This window comes from Coregonus clupeaformis, chromosome 24 (assembly GCF_020615455.1).
Source record: "Coregonus clupeaformis isolate EN_2021a chromosome 24, ASM2061545v1, whole genome shotgun sequence".
Lineage (NCBI taxonomy): Eukaryota > Metazoa > Chordata > Actinopteri > Salmoniformes > Salmonidae > Coregonus > Coregonus clupeaformis.
The window spans coordinates 25,070,905-25,083,442 of record NC_059215.1 but is presented as its reverse complement, the minus strand read 5'-3'; the positions used below and the strand labels follow the sequence as shown (position 1 = coordinate 25,083,442).

The 12,538-nt window shown below is 43.6% G+C and overlaps 1 protein-coding gene across 10 annotated transcripts in view; it reads right to left on the bottom strand.

Annotated features, from left to right (window-relative positions):
• The window catches only part of kif1b (kinesin family member 1B), a 100,080-nt gene that overhangs the window by 27,878 nt on the left and 59,664 nt on the right, over positions 1–12,538 (bottom strand). For 5 of the 10 annotated variants that reach the window (XM_045207121.1, XM_045207127.1, XM_045207123.1 and 2 more), the window contains 5 exons: positions 8,003–8,105; positions 7,688–7,720; positions 7,267–7,415; positions 4,350–4,528; positions 793–930 (listed from right to left, as the gene is read on the bottom strand). In XM_045207121.1, coding sequence (XP_045063056.1) covers positions 793–930; positions 4,350–4,528; positions 7,267–7,415; positions 7,688–7,720; positions 8,003–8,105 — 602 coding nt within the window. The remainder of the gene's footprint in view (positions 1–792; positions 931–4,349; positions 4,529–7,266; positions 7,416–7,687; positions 7,721–8,002; positions 8,106–12,538) is intronic. The other 5 variants (XM_041846329.2, XM_045207128.1, XM_045207124.1 and 2 more) reach the window with 1 other exon arrangement.

Genomic DNA, 12,538 nt, shown 5'->3' with positions numbered 1-12,538 from the left:
TTAAATGTATACAGTCACTACTGTAAGTCGCTCTGGATAAGAGCATCTGCTAAATTACTAAAATGTTAAATGTATATTGTTGACACATTGTCCATATTGATCAAGTTAAGTTAATACGAAAACCAGCATTTGAATTATAAGAACAAAAGCTTACTAACATTTGTTAGTAGTCTAGTGTTAACTTTACGACTAGTACTAGTCTTATTTAACTGAAACACTACATCACAAGGAACAAACATAATTGTTACATTTGTTTTTGTACAAAAACATAAGGCGTAGACATAGTGGTTAGTAACAAAACAAGGACATATACATGAAATGTCATTGATAAAAATGAAATTAAAGAGAAAAAACAAAATCACCAAATGAAAATAACAACTGAAAAGTGAAATGTTATAAGGGTACAAAGAAAACAAATATATAAGGGCACAGAATGTAGCTACCAACATAAAACATAGATGAATCTTGCTTATTGAAAGATATGAAATAATTAAAACATGTGGCTATAAGGACAGAAAATGAATCAATCCAACAGCACTGGGACATAAAAATGAATAATGGAATCACGGAAGTGTAAATGGACTCCATTTCATGAACTATTCATGAAAGCTCCTCAAAACAGCTGAGGGTATCCGTCCACAAAACAAAACCAACCGCTTTGCTTTTCAACTCCATAAAGCAACTCCTTTACATCTAAAACACCCAACCAAAGATAGCAGAATCAACAAATAGAAGTCTAACAAAAAAAATGGAACAAAGGAATTGTTATAGCCAGTGTTGCATCGTACGTACCTCCCCACCAATTTGAACCAATGAAAGCGGTCATAGAACGGGTCATTTCCTGTCAGAGCCCCGTCGTTGTCGTCCTGATTGGAGGAAGCCATTTCCCCGGCGCGGTCGTACATCTCTCTCATCTGGTCCAGCCTCTGCCTGCAATCACATCAGAGTTCCACTTGGATTATTTTCTTTCCACCTTTTCCTTTCCAGCACTGTTCCAGACCAGCAACTATGGTAGATTAATGTGTAACCAGGCCAACGCAGTAAAGCTTGGCTCAGTTCGGCTTAGCCCAGTAGCGTGAACAGTTTGTTATTATTTTTCACCTTTATTTTGACAGGGAGTCATGTTGAGACCAAGGTCTCTTTTACAAATGAGCCCTGTAATTACACAATAAATATCGACCTACGTGACATCAAAGAGGGCCAGCCAACCTTCTAGTAGAGAACGCAGTCATGTGTACTAAATTAGTCAACTGTAATAAAACATAGAGCGCTATGATAAACTGCATCTAACGGCTTTAATGAAGTGGCAGCTGCATTCATATATAGACAATGTCGCTATAGTCTAGGACCGGTAGGAACGTCAACTGAATGATCTGCTTTCTACTATAGAAGAAACCCATTTTAATTCTCAGCATTAACTAACTCATCAATATGCTTTTTAAAAAGACAGCTTTTCATCTAGTCAGATACCCAGATATTTGTAGGTCGGGACACGATCAATGTGGGCACGATCCAAAGTACATATGCTTAAATCAGAGTTATTATTGTGTCCTGCTTTATTGTGTGCTGCCTGTCAGCTACTTTTTGAACCAATTACGCGCAGCCTGATTCAGGCCAATTGCGGACTACCTTTGAATTAGTAGAGTGATCCACAGTATCGAAGGCCTTTGACAGGTTAATGAAAAAGGGCAGCACAATGTTGCCTTAAAATTTACTCCATTCAATTTACTCCATCATTTATAACCAGTGAACCAGCAGAGATGCTGTGACCTGGTCTAAAATCTGACTGATACATTTAAAAGATAAGACCTTAGCTGAGAATGAATCAAGGATTCTAACATTTTAGCTAGGCAAGAACGTTTTGTAATAGGGCAATAGTTATTTAGGTCACAAGGGTCACCACCTTTGTGAAGGAGGAGTATATGAGCTGCCTTCCAAACCTTGGGGATAGTACCAGATATAATCGTCAGGTAAAAAATATGGGTTAATGATTCTGCAATCAAAAATGGAGGATAAATGTTTTAGAGACAACTCAGGGTCTGGAATACAGGAGATAGTGGAACAAGTGTGGAACAAGTTGGGTACAAACTCCTGACGAGTAAAGTTTGTAAAATGTATCTTCTTATTTAAATAGGGATTTATATTTTGCAGTTTGGTAACTCTAATGCATACTATGGGACAATGATCGCGGAGATCATATGCAAAGACACCACTACAGAAACATGTATGGGGTTATTAGTAAGAATTAAATCAATCAATGAGGAGTTTGCAGGGTTTTTCACATTTATTATTGTGGGTTTTGAGATCAATTGAGTCAGGTTAAAATCAATGCATATACACTTTAGTTGATCAGATATAGCATCAATATAACTGGAGTGCTGATCTAGGATCAGTTTAGCCTTTTAGATCACATTGAATAGTATATGGACAGGTGTGACTTGATCCTAGATCAGCGAGCTTTATGAATATAGGCCCTGGACCCTTTATCATACACCTCACTTAAGGATGCCAAGATGGATGGCATCACTGATATCATAAGTGGGCATGAAAATCCAGGTAAGCTGTGGCAATATCATATGAATCCAAATCAATCAATCCAGGAAGTGAATTGAAACCCGTGTAATTGATCATCTAAACATCCAAAGTAAATGGGCAATTTCCAGTTAAAAACTGGACACAAGTAATTTTTCCAACAATTGTTTACAGACAGATTATTTCACTTATAATTCACTGTATCACAATTCCAGTGGGTCAGAAGTTTACATATACTAAGTTGACTGTGCCTTTAAACAAATTGGAAAATTCCAGAAAATGATGACATGGCTTTAGAAGCTTCTGATAGGCTAATTGACATAATTTGAGTCAATTGGAGGAGTACCTGTGGATGTATTTCAAGGCCTACCTTCAAACTCAGTGCCTCTTTGCTTGACATCATGGGAAAATCAAAAGAAATCAGCCAAGACCTCAGAAAAATAATTGTAGACCTCCACAAGTCTGGTTCATCCTTGGGAGCAATTTCCAAACGCCTGAAGGTACCACGTTCATCTGTACAAACAATAGTACGCAAGTATAAACACCATGGGACCACGCAGCCGTCATACCGCTCAGGAAGGAGACGCGTTCTGTCTCCTAGAGATGAACGTACTTTGGTGCGAAAAGTGCAAATCAATCCCAGAACAACATCAAAGCACCTTGTGAAGATGCTGGAGGAAACAGGTACAAAAGTATCTATATCCACAGTAAAACGAGTCCTATATCGACATAACCTGAAAGGCCGCTCAGCAAGGAAGAAGCCACTGCTCTAAAACCACCATAAAAAAGACAGACTACGGTTTGCAACTGCACATGGGGACAAAGATCGTACTTTTTGGAGAAATGTCCTCTGGTCCGATGAAACAAAAATAGAACTGTTCGGCCATAATGACCATCGTTATGTTTGGAGGAAAAAGGGGAGAGCTTGCAAGCCAAAGACCACCATCCCAACCGTGAAACACGGGGGTGGCAGCGTCATGCTGTGGGGTGCTTTGATGCAGGAGGGTCTGGTGCACTTCACAAAATAGATGGCATCATGAGGAAGGAAAATTATGTGGATATATTGAAGCAACATCTCAAGACATCAGTCAGGAAGTTAAAGCTTGGTCGCAAATGGGTCTTCCAAATGGACAATGACCCCAAGCATACTTCCAAAGTTGTGGCAAAATGGCTTAAGGACAACAAAGTCAAGGTATTTGAGTGGCCATCACAAAGCCCTGACCTCAATCCTATAGAAAATGTGTGGGCAGAACTGAAAAAGCGTGTGCGAGCAAGGAGGCCTACAAACCTGACTCAGTTACACCAGCTCTGTCAGGAGGAATGGACCAAACTTCACCCAACTTATTGTGGGAAGCTTGTGGAAGGCTACCCGAAACGTTTGACCCAAGTTAAACAATTTAAAGGCAATGCTACCAAATACTAATTGAGTGTATGTAAACTTCTGACCCACTGGGAATGTGATGAAAGAAATAAAAGCTTAAATAAATCATTCTCTCTACTATTATTCTGACATTTCACATTCTTAAAATAAAGTGGTGATCCTAACTGAACTAAGACAGGGAGTTTTTACTAGGATTAAATGTCAGGAATTCTGAAAAACTGAGTTTAAATGTATTTGGCTAAGGTGTATGTAAACTTCCGACTTCAACTGTACCTTAGGAGACCAGGGTCGTCTCTATTCATTAGGTACCAAATGGAAGAAAACGGATTGAAACAGGGAGGGACTACCTGGAATTGCCCAATAAGAAACTAATTTTAATTTTGTGTTGCAAAACGTTTTGCTAGTGTGCCCTAATGAACATGACCCATGGTCTTACTTTAGCTTCTCCAGGGACCAGTAGTGCGTGGCACCGTTCTTCAGGTCCTGTATCTCCACGGCCACCACAGTGCGGGGGAACGGGCGTGAGTCGCGCTCCTTCTCCAGCTCGGCGGGCGAAAGCTCCGGAGGTAGCGGCGAGTACAAGGTGTCCGTCAGCAATACGAACTGGAACTGCACCTGAGAGACAGGGGAGATGGAGAGGGAGAGGTCAAAAAGGGAGGAGAGGTCAAAAAGGGAGGCGGGGTGGAGGGAGCACAGAGAAGGGAGAAAAAACCATTGAACTTGACAAGGTTGAGAGTAGGTAGAAATCATAAATCTACCCGTCCTACCATTTTCAGTCCTGCCTGAGATAATATGTTCAAGCAAAGAACAACAACGGGTATAAATAATAGGAGAGTAGAAGCTAGTAATAAATAAAGAGCAGTAGGAAACCTGACAGACCACTCCCCTCCACCATCCATCAGTCTGTTCCAACAACCTGACATGTCTATAATCAGAATAGAAATCAAGCTCCTCTAGATGGGTCAGGCAGACCATGCGTGTCCCAAATGGTACCCTATTCCCTATATAGTTCACAACAGGTCCCTACTGTCCATCATCTGTTTCATCATCTATAGGGAGCCATTTGGGACGCATCCCATAAAAGACCGGCAACAGTACGGTGACCGCCGGCTTCTCTGATTTATCTGAGATTCCAAGGTTGCGTCCCAAATGGCACCCTATTCCCTTTATTGTGCTCTTCTTTTGACCAGGGAGCTCTGTTAGTGCACTATAAAAGGAATAGGGTGCCATTTGGGACACATTCCATGTATTCGTCTTCATCTCAAAGATCACCTTCCAACATCCATAATTTAAAGGGTTGTGTTCAGCATTTTCTCCCACTATCCACCTAATATCTTGTTACAATTGATGCTCATAAATCGTGAGCGTCCATCGCGGCTGATTTGAAACACTCAACAACATTGTGGTGTCCTTCCCTGTGACATCGTCACAAGTACAGTACCAATCAAAAGTCTGGACACACCTACTCATTCAAGGGTTTTTCTTTATTTTTTTATTTTCTACATTGTAGAATAATAGTGAAGACATCAAAAGTATGAAATAACACATATGGAATCATGTAGTAACCAAAAAAGTGTTAAAAAAATCAAAATATATTTGAGATTTGAGATTCTTCAAAGTAGCCATCCTTTGCCTTGACAGCTTTGCACACTCTTGGCATTCTCTCAACCAGCTTCATGAGGTAGTCACCTGGAATGCATTTCAATTAACAGGTGTGCTTTGTTAAAAGTTCATTTGTGGAATTTATTTCCTTCTTAACGCGTTTGAGCCAATCATTTGTGTTGTGACAAGGTAGGGTTGGTATACAGAAGATAGCCCTACTTGGTAAAAGACCAAGTCCATATTATGGCAAGAACAGCTCAAATAAGCAAAGACAAACGATAGTCCATCATTACTTGAAGACGTGAAGGTCAGACGCAAAAACCATCAAGCGCTACGATGAAACTGGCTCACATGAGGACCGCCACAGGAAAGGAAGATCCAGAGTTACCTCTGCTGCAGAGGATAAGTTCATTAGAGTTACCAGCCTCAGAAATAGGCAATTAACTGCACCTCAGGTTGCAGCCCAAATAAATGCTTCACAGAGTTCAAGTAACAGACACATCTCAGCATCAACTGTTGAGAGGAGACTGCTTGAATCAGGCCTTAATGGTCGAATTGCTGCAAAGAAACCACTACTAAAGGACACCAATAATAAGAAGAGACTTGCTTGGGCCAAGAAACACAAGCAATGGACATTAGACCGGTGGAAATCTGTCCTTTGGTCTGACGAGTTCAAATTTGAGATTTTTGGTTCAAACCTCCGTGTCTTTGTGAGACGCAGAGTAGGTGAACGGATGATCTTTGCATGTGTGGTTCCCACCGTGAAGCATGGAGGAGGAGGTGTGATGGTGCTTTTCTGGTGACACTGTCTGTGATTTATTTAGAATTCAAGGCACACTTAACCAGCATGGCTACCACAGCATTCTGCAGCGATACGCCATCCCATCTGGTTTGCGCTTTGTGGGACTATCATTTGTTTTTCAACAGGACAATGACCCAAAACACACCTCCAGGCTGTGTAGGGGCTATTTGACCAAGAAGGAGAGTGACGGAGTGCTGCATCAGATGACCTGGCCTCCACAATCACCCGACCTCAACACAATTGAGATGGTTTGGGATGAGTTGGACCGCAGAGTGAAGGAAAAGCAGCCAACAAGTGCTCAGCATGTGTGGGAACTCCTTCAAGACTTGGGAAAGCATTTCAGGTGACTACCTCATGAAGCTGGTTGAGAGAATGCCAAGAGTGTGCAAAGCTGTCATCAAGGCAAAGGGTGGCTACTTATAAAATATATTTTGATTTGTTTAACACTTTTTTGGTTACTACATGATTCCATATGTGTTATTTCATAGTTTTAATGTCTTCACTATTATTCTACAATGTAGAAAATATTAAAATAAAGAAAAACCCTTGAATGAGTAGGTGTGTCCAAACTTTTGACTGGTACTGTATGTCTACATCCTATAAATATAATTACATTGACTTGAATTGGGATTCCCATTCCAGTAATTCTACTTCTATGGTGTCCTTTGACATTCTGCTCAGCGGATCAGTACGTATCTACCACTTTCACCTAGCCTGTGTTTTCACATAAATGCAGAGGAGATAGAGGAGACCGGGAGAGGAAGCCACTTAAAACTATTGATATGCAGCCATTGTCTCAGCTATTTTGACACTAGGGGTGTATGCGAACCGGACCAAATTTGATAAAATATTGTTCCGAATATAATAGAATAATATAGAAATATTGAGAATTAAGAGTTTAAAATTAGATTTTAAACTGAATTTGAGTGTACAATGTGACAATAGTTACCTTCTTCTTTAGTTCGACACTGATGGCGTTGGCCTCCTTCAGGTAGACTGCGTTGCCCCAAAGCTGGTCGCGGAGGGAGGTGAACTGATGGTACCGCCATTTTCTGAAAGCCCACTGCGCTATCTCAAACTCATGCTGTGTCCAGGGCACTGCAGGGGATAGGAGACAGTGTCAAAGACAGGCAAATATATTCAAATACACACACAAGATGCACACGCAGAGACACAGAGACATGCACACACACACACAGACGTACACACGTGCACCCACGCACACACATGATAAGTATTGTTCATGGGTTCAATGTTGGGATGTTGGCGGGTTGTTTCGGACACTAGTAAATGTATGTGGTTGTGCTGGTTAGGAAGACTGGGATGTTTCATCATTAGTCATAAGACTGTTTTACTTGGAGTTCAGTTACCTTGATCAATCTTTTCTGATGAGTGGGTGATTTCTATGGGCAGTCAACATGACAACACACATTTTGCTCATGAAAAGAACACAGACAGGTGCAGTACAGGACCACATTAAAACAGTTCAATTTAACTAATTGAAATGTCTTTCTGGGCCCGATTTCATAAAGCGTCTCAGAGTTATAATGAACAAGACCACATGGACAGGAGGGACCTGATCCTAGATCAGCACTCCTACTCTGAGATGCTTGATGAATACGGCCCCTGGTTCATGAACAGTGAAATTCTATTCTTTGTTGCTCATGATTTAATAAAGAACGCACCCTCCTCTTCCTCATCTTCGTCTTCCTCTTCGTCTGGCGTCTCCACAGCCAGTGAACAGGTCTCCACCTGTTTCTGAAGTTCCTGCAACTTGCTCTCATAGACCTGTACAGCACGGCAGAGGGGAGAGAGGAGAGAACGGACACCGCCCGTCAGCCAATGGACAGACAGGACGGGAGGACAGGAGGGGGGGCCAAACCATCACCATCATTTTTATCATTAACAACAACACCACCACAACCATGACAGAGCTAGCAGGTCATGTTGGGATCAAGGTAGATGGTTGCCTGATTCACACTATAGGACCAAACCAAACTATGCTGGCTCAGATTTTTCGCATTATCCTTTCCAGCAACTATGGTTGATACGTAACCAGGCCAGCCCGGTCCTGCTCGGCTTGGTTTGGCCCTTGGTGTGAACCAGGCTAATAGGGAAAAGGGATGAGAGGGGTAAGCTTGGGAGTCACATTTTTGGAAACTTTGTGCAATAACATGTCTATAATAGGAGAATGTTGTTATTTTTCATGAGGAGATACAATTCAGCTTCATAACCATTTCACTGTCTAGACTAGCAATTGCAATGCTAACACAAAGTGACAATTAAAAGAACATTCATTTCGCACATATCAAACTGATTCATTAAATTATCTAAGGGTTTGGTAGATTGGAGAGGTTGGTTGAAGCGGAGTCTAATGTCATCCAATGAGGGGTGTCGTTCATGCAGGAGACAGTTGTCCCGATGACATCATGCTTTTTGTTCAGTGTCTTCTGGGGAACAATGTCGTCTTTCATATCGCGCACGCACGCACGCACACACACCCACTGCACTACCCACCAATAGGCAGAAACAGACTCCATGATGGATGTTATACTGTAGTTAAAGTAATGAAAACATGAAGCAGATCTATTTGGTCTTTTAAAAACCTGCTCTATGTAAAATATTGAGTGCTATAGCTTGGAAAATAAATGAATGTGTCTCTGGATGACAACATAATGATGTTGGTTTCCAACATTAAGGCAGAGTTATGCAATGTTTTGTTTCCAAGACACTAACGAATATTCACGATACTAATAAAGGAAAATATTTAAAAAATAATAATGATATAGAGATATATATATATATATATATATATATATATATATATATATATATATATATAGAGAGATATATATATATAGATATATATATATATATATATAGTGAGGGAAAAAAGTATTTGATCCCCTGCTGATTTTGAACGTTTGCCCACTGACAAAGAAATGATCAGTCTATAATTTTAATGGTAGGTTTATTTGAACAGTGAGAGACAGAATAACAACAAAAACATCCAGTAAAACGCATGTCAAAAATGTTATAAATTGATTTGCATTTTAATGAGGGAAATAAGTATTTGACCCCCTCTCAATCAGAAAGATTTCTGGCTCCCAGGTGTCTTTTATACAGGTAACGAGCTGAGATTAGGAGCACACTCTTAAAGGGAGTGCTCCTAATCTCAGCTTGTTACCTGTATAAAAGACACCTGTCCACAGAAGCAATCAATCAATCAATCAGATTCCAAACTCTCCACCATGGCCAAGACCAAAGAGCTCTCCAAGGATGTCAGGGACAAGATTGTAGACCTACACAAGGCTGGAATGGGCTACAAGACCATCGCCAAGCAGCTTGGTGAGAAGGTGACAACAGTTGGTGCGATTATTCGCAAATGGAAGAAACACAAAAGAACTGTCAATCTCCCCTCGGCCTGGGGCTCCATGCAAGATCTCACCTCGTGGAGTTGCAATGATCATGAGAACGGTGAGGAATCAGCCCAGAACTACACGGGAGGATCTTGTCAATGATCTCAAGGCAGCTGGGACCATAGTTACCAAGAAAACAATTGGTAACACACTACGCCGTGAAGAACTGAAATCCTGCAGCGCCCGCAAGGTCCCCCTGCTCAAGAAAGCACATATACATGCCCGTCTGAAGTTTGCCAATGAACATCTGAATGATTCAGAGGAGAACTGGGTGAAAATGTTGTGGTCAGATGAGACCAAAATGGATCTCTTTGGCATCAACTCAACTCGCCGTGTTTGGAGGAGGAGGAATGCTGCCTATGACCCCTAGAACACCATCCCCACCGTCAAACATGGAGGTGGAAACATTATGCTTTGGGGGTGTTTTTCTGCTAAGGGGACAGGACAACTTCACCGCATCAAAGGGATGATGGACGGGACTGTCAAATCTTGGGTGAGAACCTCCTTCCCTCAGCCAGGGCATTGAAAATGGGTCGTGGATGGGTATTCCAGCATGAAAATGACCCAAAACACACGGCCAAGGCAACAAAGGAGTGGCTCAAGAAGAAGCACATTAAGGTCCTGGAGTGGCCTAGCCAGTCTCCAGACGTTAATCCCATAGAAAATCTGTGGAGGGAGCTGAAGGTTTGAGTTGCCAAACGTCAGCCTCGAAACCTTAATGACTTGGAGAAGATCTGCAAAGAGGAGTGGGACAGAATCCCTCCTGAGATGTGTGCAAACCTGGTGGCCAACTACAAGAAACGTCTGACCTCTGTGATTGCAAACAAGGGTTTTGTCACCAAGTACTAAGTCATGTTTTGCAGAGGGGTCAAATACTTATTTCCCTCATTAAAATGCAAATCAAATTTATAACATTTTTGACATGCGTTTTTCTGGATATTTTTTGTTGTTATTCTGTCTCTCACTGTTCAAATAAACCTACCATTAAAATTATAGACTGATCATTTCTTTGTCAGTGGGCAAACGTACAAAATCAGCAGGGGATCAAATACTTTTTCCCTCACTGTACATACACACACACACACACACACACACACACACACACACACACACACACACTACTTGTCAAAAGTTTGGACAACCTTTTACAATGTAGAAAATAGTAAAAATTAAGATATACCCTTGAATTAGTAGATGTCCAAACGTTTGACTGGTACTGTATATATTTACAACAAATTATATATGGGGGTGTCACGCCCTGACGTATGGAACTATTGTATGTTGAGTCAGGGTGTGGAAATCTATGTGATGCATTCTGTTTGTGATCTAGGTATTGTGTTTCTATGTTTGGCCGGGTGTGATTCCCAATCAGAGACAGCTGTCGCTCGTTGTCTCTGATTGGGGATCATACTTAAGTAGCATGTTAGCCTACCTTAGTTGTGGGATCTTGTTCCTGTGTTTGGCTTGTATTGTGTATAGCCTTGGACTTCACGTTACGTTGGTTTATTGTTTTGTCGTATGTTTATTTGAGTTAAATAAACATGTTCACATCGCACGTTGCGCCTTGGTCTGACCCGTCTCTCAACGATCGTGACAGAAGATCCCACCAAAAACGGACCAAGCAGCGTGCCCAGGAGCAGCAGACACCCTGGACACAGGTGGGGAAGAGTTTTTGGACATGGGAGGAGATTTTGGCAGGAAAAGGACCCTGGGCGAAGGCGTCGGCCGAGGTGGAAGCCCGCGAGACAGCCCCAATAAAAAAAAAAATTGGGGGGCTAAAAGGGTGGTTGGGGATCGATAGAGAAGAGCCCCGACCACTGCACTCGTGGGGGCTCAAGGAGGAGTCCTCACTGGAGGAGGACTGGGCGCGGAGAGTAAAGGACTGGTACAGTCGTAGACCTCCAGCGCCGGTTCCCAGTCCGGTACGCCTCGTGCCTGCTCCTCGCACCAAGGCAGTGGTGCGTGTTCCCAGTCCGGTACAGCCCGTGCCTGCTCCCCACACCAAACCAGTGGTGCGTGTCTCCAGTCCGGCACGGCCCGTGCCTGCTCCTCGCACCAAACCAGTGGTGCGTGTCTCCGGTCCGGCACGGCCCGTGCCTGCTCCCCGCACCAAGCCAGTGGTGCGTGTTCCCAGTCCAGTACGGCCCGTCCCTGCTCCTCGCACCAAACCAGTGGTGCGTGTCGCCAGCCCGGTACGCCCCGTACCTGCTTCCCGCACCAAGCCAGTGGTGCGTGCTCCCAGTCCAGTACGGCCCGTCCCTGCTCCTCGCACCAAACCAGTGGTGCGTGTCGCCAGCCCGGTACGCCCCGTACCTGTTCCCCGCACCAACCCAGTGGTGCGTGTTCCCAGTCCGGCACGGCCCGTGCCCGTTCCACCGGTGCCTGGTCCAGCACCGGTCAGCTGCTCCACTCCGGAGCCAGAGCAGTCCGCTCCACCGGGGTCCAGTCCGGCTCTGGTCAGCGGCTCCACTCCGGAGCCAGAGCAGTCCGCTCCACCGGTGCCCAATCCAGCGGATCCATTTCGGAGCCAGAGTAGTCCGCTTCACCGGTTTCCAGTCCAGCTCCGGTCAGCGGCTCCACTCCGGAGCCAGAGCAGTCCGCTCCACCGGTGCCCAATCCAGCCCCGGTCAGCGGATCCATTCCGGAGCCAGAAGTGTCCGCTCCACCGGTTTCCAGTCCAGCTCCGGTCAGCGGTTCCACTCCGGAGCCAGAGCAGTCCGCTCCACCGGGGTTCAGCTCCGGTCAGCGGCTCCAGTCCAGACCCAGACGTCAGCCCCTCTCCAGGTTCGGGGTCTCCCACAC